Raw genomic sequence first — 16,755 nt, 5'->3', positions numbered from 1 at the left:
GGATGCAGGCAGTTTTGAAACACCTTTGCACTGTCTCTGCAGGTTTCTTTTTTACTCATTATGACACAATTGTGAGGTCATATGGGGGACACCTGGTGCGTTCAAAACAACTGGGAACTTGGAAACCTCCAACTTCAGTGCATTCAAGACAACTGTGAAAAAACAAGCCCTGACTTTCCGACCTGAAGAAGTCACGATTTGACCTCATATTTTTCAGAGTTCCCAGTTATTTTGAAAGCACACAATTTGCCTGAATTTGGAATTTCAGTAGATACTGTGCTGTGTGCAGTTCCCCCCCTTAGACATTTGAGTCTAAAATAGCCTACATGTAGAAAACGAACACTTGAACAACTGTTGAGTGGTTGTTAATCATCATTGTGCATCACTCCACATAAGCATGGCATTTGATGATTGTTTCCATGAAAATTATATTGGGCTCCTCTTGGTGGTCTCGTGTGTGTGTGTTTGTGTGTATATATCTTGCTATCTGGGATCCTTGGGACGTCCGTCCGTCCGTCCACCCCCCCCGATTTTATTTCCTCCTGCATCGATGCTTATCAGATAACCAGTAGACCTAAGCAATATAACATGATTATAACAACTGAATGGTGGACAATTGAATGGCACGTTACAGAATAAACACTTATTTAAAGAGTTTCAAATGAGGACTCTTATTTTGACGTTTTTACAAACATTAGTTTTGCCCCAGGAAGTGCTTGGCCGTGTTCTCGCGTATTTACAAAAATGAACGGGAACACATTATTGTTTTGGAAGGCAGCTGACTAGCAACAAAAGCGTGCTGTTTTTTGACAATTGACCCGACATGACTGCTGTCAGACCGCTCGAGATGGAGCGGCCCAGGCACCGTCCGTTTCTGATCGGTGTTAGCGGAGGAACTGCCAGTGGCAAGGTAGGTAACGTTAACTAGCTACATAATAATAGTTGTCTAGCTAGCTGTCAGGGTAGCTAGCTAGGTCGTTTCAACAATCAGTAAAGTAGCTAGCTAACGTTAGCTAGTTTTCGTTTTTCCAATGAACTGAAATCAAACACATCAGGATGTCACTTGACACCAAGCCATCTATTAAATTATTGTCTTGAAATGTGCCAGCTACTTCACTCTGATATGGCTGTGCCCCAACCTTATCAAACTGAAATTATGTTTCTGATTTTTAGTCAACAGTATGTGCAAAAATCATGGAGTTGCTGGGCCAGAACAAGGTGGACCATCGTCAGAGGAAAGTGGCCATCATCAGCCAAGACAGCTTCTACAAAGTCTTGACACCTGACCAGAAGGCCAGGGCACTGAAGGGCCAGTACAATTTTGACCACCCAGGTACTACAGGCCTGTATGGATATTGTAATAACATAAGTATAATTGTTGTAATAACATCAGGCACTTATCACTCACTAGATTACATTAATTCAATTAATTAATGCATTTCCATCAAGCAATGGCAAATGTTCTAACTGTAGCTACAATGCGAAAACTGTAGGTTAACTTAAGTAATCATTATTATAAACATAAAATAAATGCATATCTGGATGGAAAAAGTGAATAACGTTGAATTGTTTATTACAGATGCTTTCGACAACGAGTTGATGTACCAAACCCTGAAGGATATTGTGGAGGGGACAGTGGTGGAGGTGCCGACATATGACTTTGTCACGCATTCCAGGTGTGGTAAACATTCCATATGGAAACATACCATTTCAGTTGGAAATGCCCTTCTTGAATTCAGACAGACCAGGTCAAAAAGGCATTCCAGAGCTCAGATAGTTGACTCTTGAACAAAGACATGACCTTTGACCTAAGATGTCTCTAACCCAGCTCATCTGCAAACACACCGAACAAAAATATAAATGCAACATGTAAAGTGTTGGTCCCATGTTTCATGAGCAGAAAAATAAAATAAAAAATTCATACGCACATAAAGCTTATTTCTCCAAAATGTTGGGCACAAATTGGTTTACATCCCTGTTAGTGAGCATTTCTCCTTTGTCAAGATAAAGAATCCACTTGACAGGTGTGGCATATCAAGAAGCTGATTAAACAGCATGATCATTACACAAGTGCACTCTAAAATGTGCCGTTTTGTCACACAACAAAATGCCACAGATGTCTCAAGTTGAGGGAGCGTGCAATTGGCATGCTGACTGCAGGAATGTCCACCAGAGCTGTTTTTTATTTATTTATTTAACTAGGCAAGTCAGTTAAGAACAAATTCTTATTTACAATGACAGCCTACCGAAAGGCAAAAGACCTCCAGTGGGGACAGGGGCTGGGATTAAAAATAAATAACATATAAAAATAGGACAAAACACACATCACGACAAGAGAAACAACACTACATAAAGAGAGACCTAAGATGACAACATAGCAAGGCAGCAACACAACATGGTAGCAGCACAAAACATGGTACAAACATTGGGCACAGACATCAGCACAAAGGGCAAGAAGGTAGAGATAACAATTCATCACGCAAAGCAGCCACAACTGTCAGTAAGAGTGTCCATGATTGAGTCTTTGAATGAAGAGATGGAGATAAAACTGTCCAGTTTGAGTGTTTGTTGCAGCTTGTTCCAGTCGCTAGCTACAGCGAACTGAAAAGACGAACGACTCAGGGATGTGTGCTTTGGGGACCTTTAACAGAATGTGACTGGCAGAGGGCTGCAGTAGATATTTCAGATAGGGGGGAGTGAGGCCTAAGAGGGTTTAATAAAGAAGCATCAACCAGTGGGTCTTGCAACGGGTATACAGAGATTACCAGTTTGCAGAGGAGTATAGAGTGCAGTGATGTGTCATATAAGGAGCATTGGTGGCAAATCTGATGGCCGAATGGTAAAGAACATCTAGCCGCTTAAGAGCACCCTTACCTGCTGATCTATAAATTATGTCTCCGTAATCTAGCATGGTTAGGATGGTCATCTGAATCAGGGTTAGTTTGGCAGCTGGGGTGAAAGAGGAGCGATTACGATAGAGGAAACCAAGTCTAGATGTAACTTTAGCCTGCAGCTTTGGTATGTGCTGAGAGAAGGACAGTGTACTGTCTAGCCATACTCCCAAGTACTTGTATGAGGTTACTACCTCAAGCTATAAACCCTCAGAGGTCGTAATCACACCTGTGGGGAGAGGGGCATTCTTCTTACCAAACCACATGACCTTTGTTTTGTAGGTGTTCAGAACAAGGTTAAGAGTAGAGAAAGCATTTAACACAAAATCTGGGGAGGGGCCAGCTGAGTATAAGACTATCATTTGCATATAAATGGATGAGAGAGCTTCCTACTGCCTGGGCTATGTTGTTGATGAAATTGAGAAGAGCGTGGGGCTCAGGTTTGAGCCTTGGGGTACTCCCTTGGTGACAAGCAGTGGCTGAGACAGCAGATTTCTGACTTTATACACTGCACTCTTTGAGAGAGGTAGTTAGCAAACCAGGCCAAAGACCCCTCAGAGACACCAATACTCCTTAGCCGGCCAACAAGAATGGAATGGTCTACTGTATCAAAAAGCTTTGGCCAAGTCAATAAAAATAGCAACACAACATTGCTTTGAATCAAGGGCAATGGTGACATCGTTGAGGACCTTTAAGGTTTCCATAACCTGAGCAGAAACCAGATTGCATATCAGAGAGAATACTATAGACATCAAGAAAGCCAGTCAGTGGATTATTGACAAGTTTTTCCAACACTTTTGATAAACAGGGCAAAATAGAAATGGGCCTATAACAGCTAGGATCAGCTTGATCTCCCCCTTTAAATAAAGGATGAACTGTGCCTGCCTTCCAAGCAATGGGAACCTCCCCAGAAAGGAGAGAGAGGTTAAAAAGATCGGAGATAGGCTTGGCGATGATAGGGGCTGCAACCTTAACCTCTCTAGGGTCGGCGGGACGAAATCGTCCCATCTACTCAACAGCCAGTTGAATCCCGTGGCGCGTTATTCAAATACCTTAGAAATGCTATTACTTCAATTTCTCAAACATATGACTATTTTACACCATTTTAAAGACAAGACTCTCGTTAATCTAACCACACTGTCCGATTTCAAAAAGGCTTTACAACGAAAGCAAAACATTAGATTATGTCAGCAGAGTACCCAGCCAGAAATAATCAGACACCCATTTTTCAAGCTAGCATATAATGTCACATAAACCCAAACCACAGCTAAATGCAGCACTAACCTTTGATGATCTTCATCAGATGACAACCCTAGGACATTATGTTATACAATACATGCATGTTTTGTTCAATCAAGTTCATATTTATATCAAAAACCAGCTTTTTACATTAGCATGTGACGTTCAGAACTAGCATACCCCCCGCAAACTTCCGGTGAATTTACTAAATTACTCACGATAAACGTTCACAAAAAAGCATAACAATTATTTTAAGAATTATAGATACAGAACTCCTCTATGCACTTGCTATGTCCGATTTTAAAATAGCTTTTCGGTGAAAGCACATTTTGCAATATTCTCAGTAGATAGCCCGGCATCACAGGGCTAGCTATTTAGACACCCACCAAGTTTAGCACTCACCAAAATCAGATTTACTATAAGAAAAATGTTACCACCTTTGCTGTCTTCGTCAGAATGCACTCCCAGGACTTCTACTTCAATAACAAATGTTGGTTTGGTTCAAAATAATCCATAGTTATGTTCAAATATCCTCTGTTTTGTTCGTGCGTTCAAGACACTATCCGAATGGTAAAGAAGGGTGACGCGCACGACGCATTTCGTGACAAAAACTTCTAAATATTCCATTACCATACTTCGAAGCATGTCAACCGCTGTTTAAAATACATTTTTATGCCATTTTTCTCGTAAAAAAAGCGCTAATATTCCGACCGGGAATCTGTGTTTAGGTTCAAAGACGAAAGAAAATAAAAACATGGGGTCGACTCGGGCACGCGCCTCAGCCCATTGTCCTCTGATAGAGCACTGCCAAAAGCGCTAATGTGTTTCAGCCAGTGGCTGGAATTACATCATTCAGCTTTTTCCCGCCTTCTGAGAGCCTATGGGAGCCGTAGGAAGCGTCACGTTACAGCAAAGATCCTCAGTCTTCAATAAACAGAGTCAAGAAGCTCAAGGAATGGTCAGAGAGGGAACTTCCTATACAGAATCTTCTCAGGTTTTTGCCTGCCATATGAGTTCTGTTATACTCACAGACACCATTCAAACAGTTTTAGAAACTTTAGGGTGTTTTCTATCCAAAGCCAATAATTATATGCATATTCTAGTTTCTGGGCAGTAGTAATAACCAGATTAAATCGGGTACGTTTTTTATCCGGCCGTGTTAATACTGCCCCCTACCCCCAACAGGTTAAGGAAGAAAGGGTCTAAACCATCTGACCCAGATGTTTTTTTGGGGTCAAGTTTCAGGAGCTCCTCTAGCACCTCGGACTCAGTGACTGCCTGCAGGGAGAAACTTTGTAACGGGGCAGGAGAAAAAGAGGGAGAAGCATCGGGGATAGTCGCATTAGAAGGGGTGGGAGATGAGGAAATGTTGGACGGGCAAGGAGGCATGGCTGAGTCAAATAGGAATCTTGACTTAATGAAGTGGTTATTAAAGAGCTCAGCCATGTGCTTCTTGTCAGTAACAACTACATCATCAACATTAAGGGACATGGGCAGCTGTGAGGAGGAGGGTTTATTCTCCAGGTCTTTAACCGTTTTCTAGAACTTCTTAGTGTTAGACCCACTGCTCCTTAAAGTAACTAACTTTGGCCTTCCAGATAGCCTGAGTGCACTTATTTCTCATTTGCCTGAACGAGAGCCAGTCAGCCTGAGTATGCGTGTGCCGAGCCTTTCGCCAAATGTAATTGTTGAGGTGGAGTAACTCTTCAAGATCACGGTCGAACCAGGGGCTGAACCTGTTTTTAATTCTCATTTTCTTAACAATATCACTGAAAATATCAATAAAGAAGGTCCAAGCGTCTTCGACAGAGGGGATCAAGCTGATTCTATACCATTTTACAGAGGCCAGTTCATGAAGGAAGGCTTGCTCATTAAAGTTTTTTAGCAAGCGTCTATGACAAATCAGGACAGGTCGTTTCACTGAGCAGCCATTACGAACACATGCTGTAAAACAGTGATCACTAAGGTCATTACAGAAAACACCAGACTGATACCTATCAGGATTATTTGTGAGGATAACATTGAGGAGATGTTTTCTGGGTGTTTGGAGTCATACCTTGTGGGATTGGTAATAATCTGAGAACGATTTAGGGAGTCCCATTGCTTTAGGACTTGGGCAGGTGGTTTAAGCATGTCCCAGTTTATGTCACCGAGCAGGACAAATTCAGACTTAGTGTAAGGGGCCAGGAGAGAGCTTAGGGCAGGTAGGGTACAGGCTGGTGCTGATGGAGGACGAGAGCACCCAACAACAGTCAACGAAGAGCTATTTGAAAGTTTAATGTTTAAAACCATCAAATCAAATTGTTTGGGGACTGACTTGGTGGAGACAACCGAGCACTGAAGGTGATCCTTGGTAAAGATTGCTACACCCCCACCTTTGGAAGATCTATCTTGCTGAAAAATGTTATAACCAGAAAGGTTAACATCAGTATTCAAAACACTCTTCCTTAACCACGTCTCAGTAATGACCAACACATCTGGACTGGAGCTGTGAACCCACACTTTCAATTGATACATTTTAGGTAATATGCGTCTAGTGTTAACGTGCAGAAAACCCAGGCTTTTACAGGAGCAGAAATCAGTGAAGCAGATATCAGAGCACAAGTCAGAATTGGGGCTAGCAACAGTAGATGGGCCAGGGTGTACATGCACATGTCCAGATATCATCAACAGTAATACAATACATCGGTTGCCAGAATTTAATGTTAATTTCTCTACCATAAGCTGCCTCCTACATCGTTTTAGAGAATTTGGTAGTATGTCTGGCCTAACAAATGCAGACCACGTGTATGGCATCGTGTGGGCGAGCGGTTTGCTATTGTCAACAGTGTGAACAGAGTGCCCCATGGTGGGGGTGGGGTTATGCTATAGGCAGCCATAAGCTACGGACAACGAACACAATTGCATTTTATCGATTACAATTTGAATGCACAGAGATACCGTGACGAAATCCTGAGGCCCAGTCAGGCCCACTGCCGCCATCACCTCATGTTTCAGTATGATAATGCACGGCCCCATGTTGCAAGGATCTGTACACAGTTCATGGAAGCTGAAAATGTCCCAGTTCTTCCATGGCCTGTATACTCACCAGACACCAGTCACCCATTGAGGATGTTTGGGATGCTCTGGATCGACAGCATGTTCCAGTTCCTGCCAATATCCAGGAACTTCACACTTCTTGAGGTGTATGGTGGTCATACCTACCTTTTATTTTTTTAAGGTATCTGTGACCAATGGCTGAATATCTGTGTTCCCAGTCATGTGAAATCCATAGATTAGGGCCTAATGATTTTTTCAATTGACTGATTTCCATATTTGAACTGTAACTCTTTGAAATTGTTGCATGTTGCGTTTATATTTTTGTTCAGTAAACATACCAATCATGCATGCATTCATGTGAAAGTTAGTCTGTGTATAGATTGTGTCTTTGTGTGTACTAAATGTGTTGCTTAGTTCATGTGTGTGTGTGTTCCAGGCTGCAGGACAGGATAACAGTGTACCCGGCTGACGTGGTTCTGTTTGAAGGGATCCTGGTTTTCTACTCTCAGGAAGTGAGGGATATGTTTCACATGAAGCTCTTTGTGGACACAGACTCTGATGTCAGACTGTCTCGCAGAGGTACTACTGACACAAATTAAGAGGATGTACCATCCATAGATTGTCATATGCACTTCCATACTGATACTTTACTCTAGCGTCTTTGATATACATACTTGTCACGTCTTGGTCCTGATCTGCTTGTTGTGGATTTTACCTGCAGTTCTGCGGGATATGAAGCGAGGCAGAGACCTGGAGCAGATTCTCACCCAGTACACCACGTTCGTTAAGCCAGCCTTCGAGGAGTTCTGTTTGCCTGTAAATGTCCAGCGCTGCAACACTCACAATACACAAACAGATAATGGACACTAATTCATTATTAATAAGCCTAATTATGGACACAATGACACATTGTCAGCTGATTTACATCAGTGAGACGTTTAAATGTGACTCAATTACAAGTGTGCGCAAAGCTGTCAAGGCAAAGGGTGGCTACTTTGAAGAATCTAAAATACATATATTTTGATTTGTTGAACATATTTTTGGTTACTACATGATTCCATATGTGTTATTTCATAGTTTATGTCTTCACTATTATTCTACAATGTAGAAAATAGTAAAAGATAAAGAAAAACCCTTGAATGAGTAGGTGTGTCCAAACTTTTGACTGGTGCTGTATATTCTGCTCAAAGTCCAGTCTTTTCAGAGAATTAGCTACCAAAATAAGATTGATAATGGTCCTTTTTTTCCAGACCAAGAAATATGCAGATGTCATTATTCCTCGAGGAGTTGACAACATGGGTAATAATAATGCTCATGACTCATGAAGAATCTCCATCCCTCTCTCCTTTCCTCTCATATTAATCTGCCTTTCTCTCCGCAGTGGCCATCAACCTCATTGTGCAGCACATCCAGGACATCTTGAATGGGGACCTCTGTAAGTGGCACCGTGGAGGAGCAGTCAACGGGCACAGCCGGGGCTTCAAGCGGGCCGCCTCGGAGCAGGGGGACCTGGCCAACTTTCCCCCAGGGAAGAGGGTCCTACTAGAGCCCAGCAGTCGCCCCCACTGAGACAGAAATCAGTGTTTACTGTCTGTCAGTCTGTCTACTATATATATATATATATATATATATATATGTATATGTATAAAATATGTGTTTTGTAGTATGTATTTAGAATTGAGGGTTGATGCTTTTACTGACTAGGTCTGGGGGAGACTAGCTCCTGTAACTCACCTGCAGACTGCAGAGCATCCAGTCAGATAGGGAAGCCTTGAGAATACATCCAAGACGCATCAAAAATAATTCATTAATATATCACTGAAACAGTTAGAGCAGGTATGACACAACTCTTCTCTTTTTTAATTACTCCGTCTTCCATGTGTACATTTTTACCCTGCAGTGGTTTGACTACCTCCAGCTGACATAGGAGTGAGATGGCGGAATAAAAGCTTTTTTTAAATGTCTGTTTTGATTTTGGCTTTGTTTGTTGCTTAAAATGTGTTATATTGTAATCTGAACATGTGGAAATCAGATAACTACAATATTTATCACCTAATGTGTGCACTTCAGTGCTTCGTAGGCTGTTTGCATTGTGAAATATTTGCTGGATCATCCCTTGATGCCATGGTAAATTCATGCCTTGTGAGTTTATTTTTTAAAGCATTTTCCTAATGACCATGATATTTAAGAAATAAAATATGTTCACTATCAGAGGCTTGTGCTTATTTTTTACCCTAATGTGCGAGCACAACAAGCCTCCCATTGACATCAATGCATGATAATGTAAAAGTTACAAGTGCAGATCTTGTTGGGATTTGGCCCATAAGGAGGAAGTAAGTAGCATAGTATGACAAACGTCTTCCATTCATTAGACAGTGATGTATAGAAACTGAGCAGTTTTATTGGAGTTGGATGACACCATTATTCCAAAGGAATAATGAATAACTACAGCACACAATGGACTGACAAGCACAGATCCCACCCAGACACACACCCCCTCTTTACTGGGACACGCGCCTGGTTGCCTGACAGCTCTCTTACTCAAACATGGCACATGATGATTGAATATGACAGCATCTTTAGTACTTCTCTTTTTGTGTGTATAGTTTTTTGCTTTGCTTTTTTGAGTGCACATTTGTATGGCACTTCTCTTAATAGACAATCCTTTTTAAGAACAAAAGGAGCACTGTATATAATAAATCATAACCATATATGATTCATAATATTAATAATAATACACTCTTGTTACAAGTCTAGTCCCTTTGTGGTCCTCCACCTCGCCTAACCCCTCAATTTTCCATTTCCAAAACCACATCCCTGCCCAGTCAAGTCTGCATTGTGACAGAGTTCATGGCAGAATATAGTCCGGAATACTGAGGAAGATTCCATGGATACAAGGAAGTTCCTCTTCCTTCCATGTTTGAGGGAAGTTAAGTCAAGAGAGGGAGCAGTAGGGACTGACCCAAGGATGGCCCACACTCTGTAGGGTGAGGGAGGGAATATCTGAGTGTCTAGAGGAGCTTTCACCTCACACACATTTATACATTAAAATGGGAGAGGACAGGGAGCAGTCTCTTCCGTTGTTCGACATCTCCACCTCCTCTCCTTATATGAAGTTTTCCTCTTCTCCTTGGCACCAGTCTTTTTCCTCTCTCACCTCCCGTTGGTTAGGAATTTGCCAACTGCAGTTCTGGGCGGAGAGAACCCAATGTAACTCCAATCATAACCCCCCCATAATCTCCCAGTGTATCAGAGCAGCACAGAGTCACTGTAAACCATGGTAGTCTTTTCCCCCCTACTAGCCTACTGTATAACCTCTGGTCTGGCCCAGCCCTAGTCAGTCGTTCTTCCCCTGTTAGTGAGGTCCAGTTGATTGTGTCCATCCATCTATCCTTTCTGTCCATCTGTAGCACAGTGGAGGTCCCTCGGCGAGCCCTGGCTGTGGTCTCGGGAACCACGCCGCACCGCTAACCTCCCCCTTCCTAAGTCTTCTCCTCGCGCTCCGTCCGCCGCCGGGTGATGTTGCGAGGCTTGATCTTCAGTGAGAGCTCCCACAACGCCTCCTCGGCCAGATGGTCGCTGAAGTCGTTGAAGAAGCAGACTATGTCGTCGTTGCGCTTCAGCTCGTAATGCCTGGGGTGAGTGGGAAAGACAGAACGAGTCGATCAAGGGGATGCCTATGTCTTTCCATGACAGACTGACCAGGTCAATTCAGATTAAAGTTATGATCCCTTATTGATGTCACTTGTTAAATTCACTTCAATCAGTGTAGATGAAGGGGAGGATACAGGTTAAAGAAGGATTTTTAAGCCTTGAGACATGGATTTTGTATGTATGCCATTCAGCTGTGTGCCATGTATGTGTGTCATCCCAACGCTGCTGGGTTTTTCATGTTCAACAGTTTCCTGTGTGTATCAAGAATGGTCCACCACCCAAAGGACATCCAGCCAACTTGACAAAACTGTGGGAAGCATTGGAGTCAGCATGGGCCAGCATCCCTGTGGAACGCTTTCAACACCTTGTAGAGTCCATGCCCCTACGAATTGAGGCTGTTCTAAGGGCAAAAGGGGGTGCAACTCAATATTAGGAAGGTGTTCCTAGCGTTTGGTATCCTCAGTGTACATGGTCAACCCTCTGTTGTATGGGGGTTAACATGGAGGTTGTAATGTACACTGTGGATCACTGCTTACCTCGTGGGATAATTATTGTAGTCTTATTGAATTACATTAAATATAACATATTCATCTATCATAATGTGAGGTTACCACACTCTCAATCTGTTTGGAGATTTGTGGATGTTTTTCTCATGGGACAACAGTTCTACTCACACTTGTTGCCTCATATCAATGGGTCTCAATGGGACATACCTGCTTAAATAAAGGTTAAATAATATAAATACTCACACTTGCTGGAAGCGCCTCATACTGTCCAGGATGTTGAACTGCTGCCAGCGCTTAGAGAAGTTGACCTTCCCGTCGATGAGGTCGGGGTTCCCCAGATGGACGAAGGTCAGGTCCTGCAGGATCAAACCGCTGGAAAAGGAGAGGAGAAGAGAGAAATGGAAGAGAGATTAGGCTAAATGTAGACAAACAGTCCTAGGAAGAATAGGCAAAACACACAACCACATACACACAAACACTTTGATTGAACATTACCTAGCTCAGTTGCACATGTACCGAAACACAGACATAAAAACAGACTTACAGGTATGGGATGCACGGAGGCTCCACGTCGGCCAGAGCCGCCCGGTACGCTCTGAAAGATGACGAGCTGTCAATCAACGTACAGTATTCCTCCAATCCCTGGGAGAGAACAAGTGTGTTACAATGTGTTATACCCATAGCACACCCCGATACCTGAGTATATTAGAGTGAGACTCCATAGAAAGAATTGAAACACGAGTATGAATATCTAGATCTCTCTATGTCAGACTTGATCCACTACTGTCTGACTCACCTCTGAGGTCTGTTTCTGCCACTCCAGCCTGCGGATGGGGGCCGAGTCCAGGGCAGACAGTATTGCCAAGTATGAGTTGAAATTGTTCAACTTCCGTAAGTGCTACATGGAAAAAAGAAAAACAGGATAAGAACAGTTGTCCAGAGAGTTAATCATCAACTAATATACTAGTTAAGAGGAAGAGCTGTGGTGGTATAAATGGCGAGATTGGTTACCTTCATGATCTTGATGAACTTGAGGAGCAGCTTCTCTCGGTCCTGGGCTTTCTCCTGCTGAATGATTAGAGAGCGCACCCTAGAGGACAAACACACAGTGTTGCATGTGAGAGAATTAGAATTAGGATCTGTCTGAAAATACTTGAAGCAGTTATAGAATCCATTGCCCTTTATGGTTGTGAGGTCTGGGGTCCGCTCACCTACCAAGAATTCACAAAATGGGACAAACACCAAATTGAGACGGCATGCAGAATTCTGCAAAAACATCCGTGTACAACGCAATACACCAAATAATGCATGCAGAGAGCAGAATTAGGCCAATACCCGCTAATTGTCAAAATCCAGAAAATAACTGTTAAATTCTACAACCACCTAAAAGGAAGCGATTCCCAAACCTTCCATAACAGAGTCATCACCTACAGAGAAATGAACCTGGAGAAAAGTCCCCTAAGCAAGCTGGTCCTGGGGCTCTGTTCACAAACACAAACAGACCACACAGAGCCACAGGACAGCAACACAATTAGACCCAACAAAATCATGACAAAACAAAAAGATAATTTACTTGACACATTGGAAAGAATTGACCAAAAAACAGAGCAAACTGGAATGCTATTTGGCCCTAAACAGAGAGTACACAGTGGTAGAATACCTGACCACTGTGACTGACCCAAAATTCAGGAAAGCTTTGACTATGTAAAGACTCAGTGAGCATAGCCTTGCTATTGAGAAAGGCCGCCGTAGGCAGACCTGGCTCTCAAGAGAATACAGGTTATGTGCACACTGCCCACAAAATGAGATGGAAACTGAGTTGTACTTCCTAACCTCCTGCCAAATGTATGACCATATTAGAGACACATATTTCCCTCAGATTACACAGACCCACAAAGAATTTGAAAACAAATCAAATTTTGATAATCTCCCATATCTATTGGGTGAAATACCACCGTTTGCCATCACAGCAGCAAGATGTGACCTGTTACCACAAGGGCAACCAGTGAAGAACAAACACCATTGTAAATACAACCCCTATTTATGTCTATGTATTACCCTTTTGTACTTTAACTATGTGCACATCGTTATAACACTGTACATAGCCATAATATGACATTTGAAATGTCTCTAATCCTTTGAAACTTTTGTGAGTGTAATGTTTACTGTTCATTTTTTATTTCAGTTATTTTTATTATCTATTTCACTTGCTTTGGCAATGTAAACATACAGTACCAATCAAAAGTTTGGACACCTAATTTTTCTTTATTCTCATTCTTTTTCATAATTTTTTTACATTGTAGAATAATAGTGAAGACATCAAAACTATGCAATAACACATATGGAATCATGAAGTAGTTCCCATATATCTGCAGCTCAACTCATCCCAAACCATCTCAATTGGGTTGAGGTCAGGTGATTGTGGAGGGTCATCTGATGCAGCACTCCATCACTCTACTTCTTGGTAAAATAGCTCTTACACAGCCTGGAGGTGTTTTTGGTCATTGTCCTGTTGAAAAACAAATGATACTAACACTAAGTGCAAACCAGATGGGATTGGGTATCGCTGTCGAATGCTGTGGTAGCCATGCTGGTTAAGTGTGCCTTGAATTCTAAATAAATCACAGACAGTGTCACCAGCAAAGCACCACCACACCTCCTCCTCCATGCTTCACATTGGGAATCACACATGGGGAGATCATCTGTTCACCTACTCTGCATCTCACAACGACACAGCAGTTGGAACCAAACATCTCAAATTTGGACTCATCAGACCAAAAGACAGATTTTCACCGGTCTAATCTCCATTGCTCGTGTTTCTTGGCCCAAGCAAGTCTCTTCATATTGATGTCCTTTAGTAGTGGTTTCTTTGCAGCAATTCAACCATGAAGGCCTGATTTACGCAGTCTCTTCTGAACAGTTGATGTTGAGATATGTGTTACTTGAACTCTGTAAAGCATTTATTTGGGCTGCAATCTAAGGTGCACTTAACTAACGAACTTATCCTCTGCAGCAGAGGTAACTCTGGGTCTTCCTTTCCTGTGGCGGTCCTCATGAGAGCCAGTTCCATTATAGCACTTGATGGTTTTTGCGACTGCACTAGAAGAAACTTTCAATGTTTTTGACATTTTCCACATTGACCTTCATGTCTTAAAGTAATGATGGACTGTCGTTTCTATTTGCTTATTTGAGCTGTTCTTGCCATAACATGGACTTTGTCTTTTACCAAATAGGGCTATCTTCTGTATACCACCCCTACCTTGTCACAACACAACTGATTGGCTCAAAAGCATTAAGGAAAGAAATTCCACAAATTAACTTAAGGCACGCCTGTTAATTGAAATGTGCATTCCAGGTGACTACCTCATGAAGCTGGTTGACAGAATGCCAAGAGTGTGCAAAGCTGTCATCAAGGCAAAAGGTGTCTCACTTTGAAGAATCTAAAATATATTTTGATTTGTTTAACACTTTTTTGGTTACTACATGATTTCATATGTGTTATTTCATAGTTTTGATGCCTCCACTATTATTCTACAATGTAGAAAATAGTAAAAATAAAGAAAAACCCTGGGAGAGTAGGTGTGTCCAAACCTTTGATTGGTACTGTATGTTTCACATGTGAATAAAGCCCTTTGAATTGAATTGAAAGTGAGATGGTGTGTGTGTGAGAAAGAGAAAATGTGCCATTGTGAGATGTTGACTGGTCATTACAAAGCTAGGTGATTTATATGGTGGGAGTTTGGTAATGCATAGACAGGCTGTATGTATAGGCTCAGGTCCAGCTCTCACCAGTAGCTCATGTTGTTAAAGTGCTCTGTGAACTGAGTCAGATTCGGACTCTTCTCCTCATTCTGCTCCTTGGCCCAAAGCAACACCTCAGGAATCTATCAAAATTGAAAAAATAAGGAGAGGAGAGATTGAGTTAAATCCGTCACTGGAGCAGAATGTCAATTTCTCTGCAGTGAAGGTGAAGAAAAACAGAGATAGTTAGGGGCTCTCTGATACCTCAATTTTGTAGAACAGTTCTGCATCCAGTAGTGTGAGCTGATCGGCGATCTCATGGCTGCGGAAGTCATGCAGCGTTCCGGGCCTGGAGTAACACACACAAGTTATGTCCTTCTATCCTCGTTGGGGCCTAAAATCAATTTCCATTCAAAATCCTATTTTACCTAACCCCTTACCCTAATTCTAACCACTAAGCTTAAAATAGACTATAAAATACAAAAGTACATGGACAACCCTTCAAATTAGTGGATTCGGCTATTTCAGCCACACCCGTTGATGACAGGTGTATAAAATCGAGCACATCGCCATGCAATCTCCATAGACAAACATTGGCAGCAGAATGGCCTTACTGAAGAGGTCAGTGACTTTCAACACGGCACCGTCAGAGGATGCCACCTTTCCAACAAGTCAGATCGTCAAATTTCTGCCCTGCTCAACTGTAAGTGCTGTTATTGAGAAGTGGAAATGTCTAGGAGCTTGTGTGGTAGGCCACACAAGCTCACAAAACAGGACTGCTGAGTGCTGAAGCGCGTAAAAATGGTCTTTCCTCGGATGCAACACTCACTACCGAGTTCCAAACTGCCTCTGGAAGCAACTTCAGCACAAGAACTGTTTGTAGGGAGCTTCATGAAATGGGTTTCCATGACTGAGTAGCCGCACACAAGCCTAAGATCACAATGCGCAATGCCAAGTGTCGGCTGGAGTGGTGCAAAGCTAAGGCTCCTTAGTTCCAGTGAAGGGAAATCTAAACAATACACCATACAATGACATTCTAGACGATTCTGTGCTTCCAACTTTGTGGCAACAGGTCCATACAGAAATAGTTTGTCGAGATCGGTGTGGAAGAACTTGACTGGCCTGCACAGAGCCCTGAACTCAACCCCATCGAACACCTTTGGGATGAATTAGAACGCCGACTGTGAGCCAGGCTTAATCGCCCAACATCAGTGCCGACCTCACTAATGCTCTTGTGGCTGAATGGAAGGAAGTCCCCGCAGCAAAAGTGGAGGCTGTTATGGCAGAAAAGGGGGGACCAACGCCATATTAATGCCCATGATTATGCAATGAGATGTTCGACAAGCAGGTGTCCACACATACTTTTAGTCATGTAGTGTAGCTTTTGTCCTCATGGAGACGTGGGAAATGTCCCCCGAGGGAGAATGTTCCTTAATCAACCCACACAAATGCTTATTGACAGAGAAAGCAAACAAATCAATAGTACAAGCAAATGCAAGACGAGGTTGCTCTAGCCCCCTTCCATACTCGCCTGACCCTTGACCCCATGTTGATCCCTACCTGGCGGACACGCCCCGGGCGGCCAACGGCTTGAGAGAGTTGGTGCAGCGTAGCAGCTTCTTCTGCTCCACCTGGACAAGAATAAGTTTAGAATGACATTTTATTTTATTTACAGTATATAGTAT

At 42.5% G+C, this 16,755-nt stretch overlaps 2 protein-coding genes across 7 annotated transcripts in view; one reads left to right on the top strand and one right to left on the bottom strand.

Moving 5' to 3' along the window:
* Positions 1–700: 700 nt before the first annotated feature.
* On the top strand, positions 701–9,380 carry LOC106562869 (uridine-cytidine kinase 1). The gene is made up of 7 exons (XM_014127924.2): positions 701–910; positions 1,174–1,333; positions 1,580–1,676; positions 7,606–7,748; positions 7,891–7,985; positions 8,420–8,468; positions 8,551–9,380. Exons 1-7 carry the CDS (start codon positions 824–826, stop codon positions 8,736–8,738), a joined length of 819 nt encoding a protein of 272 aa, XP_013983399.1. The 5' UTR covers positions 701–823; the 3' UTR covers positions 8,739–9,380.
* A 168-nt stretch (positions 9,381–9,548) lies between these two features.
* LOC106562868 (rap guanine nucleotide exchange factor 1) overlaps positions 9,549–16,755 on the bottom strand; it is a 126,672-nt gene continuing 119,465 nt past the window's right edge. For all 6 annotated transcript variants that reach the window (XM_045689808.1, XM_045689809.1, XM_045689811.1 and 3 more), the window contains 8 exons: positions 16,631–16,701; positions 15,335–15,419; positions 15,119–15,213; positions 12,341–12,419; positions 12,126–12,227; positions 11,874–11,971; positions 11,573–11,701; positions 9,549–10,802 (listed from right to left, as the gene is read on the bottom strand). In XM_045689808.1, coding sequence (XP_045545764.1) covers positions 10,652–10,802; positions 11,573–11,701; positions 11,874–11,971; positions 12,126–12,227; positions 12,341–12,419; positions 15,119–15,213; positions 15,335–15,419; positions 16,631–16,701 — 810 coding nt within the window. In that variant the 3' untranslated portion in view covers positions 9,549–10,651. The remainder of the gene's footprint in view (positions 10,803–11,572; positions 11,702–11,873; positions 11,972–12,125; positions 12,228–12,340; positions 12,420–15,118; positions 15,214–15,334; positions 15,420–16,630; positions 16,702–16,755) is intronic.

Source organism: Salmo salar, chromosome ssa11, assembly GCF_905237065.1.
Source record: "Salmo salar chromosome ssa11, Ssal_v3.1, whole genome shotgun sequence".
NCBI classification, from domain to species: domain Eukaryota; kingdom Metazoa; phylum Chordata; class Actinopteri; order Salmoniformes; family Salmonidae; genus Salmo; species Salmo salar.
The sequence above is the reverse complement of the archived record's forward strand: the minus strand, read 5'-3'. Positions and strand labels throughout refer to the sequence as shown.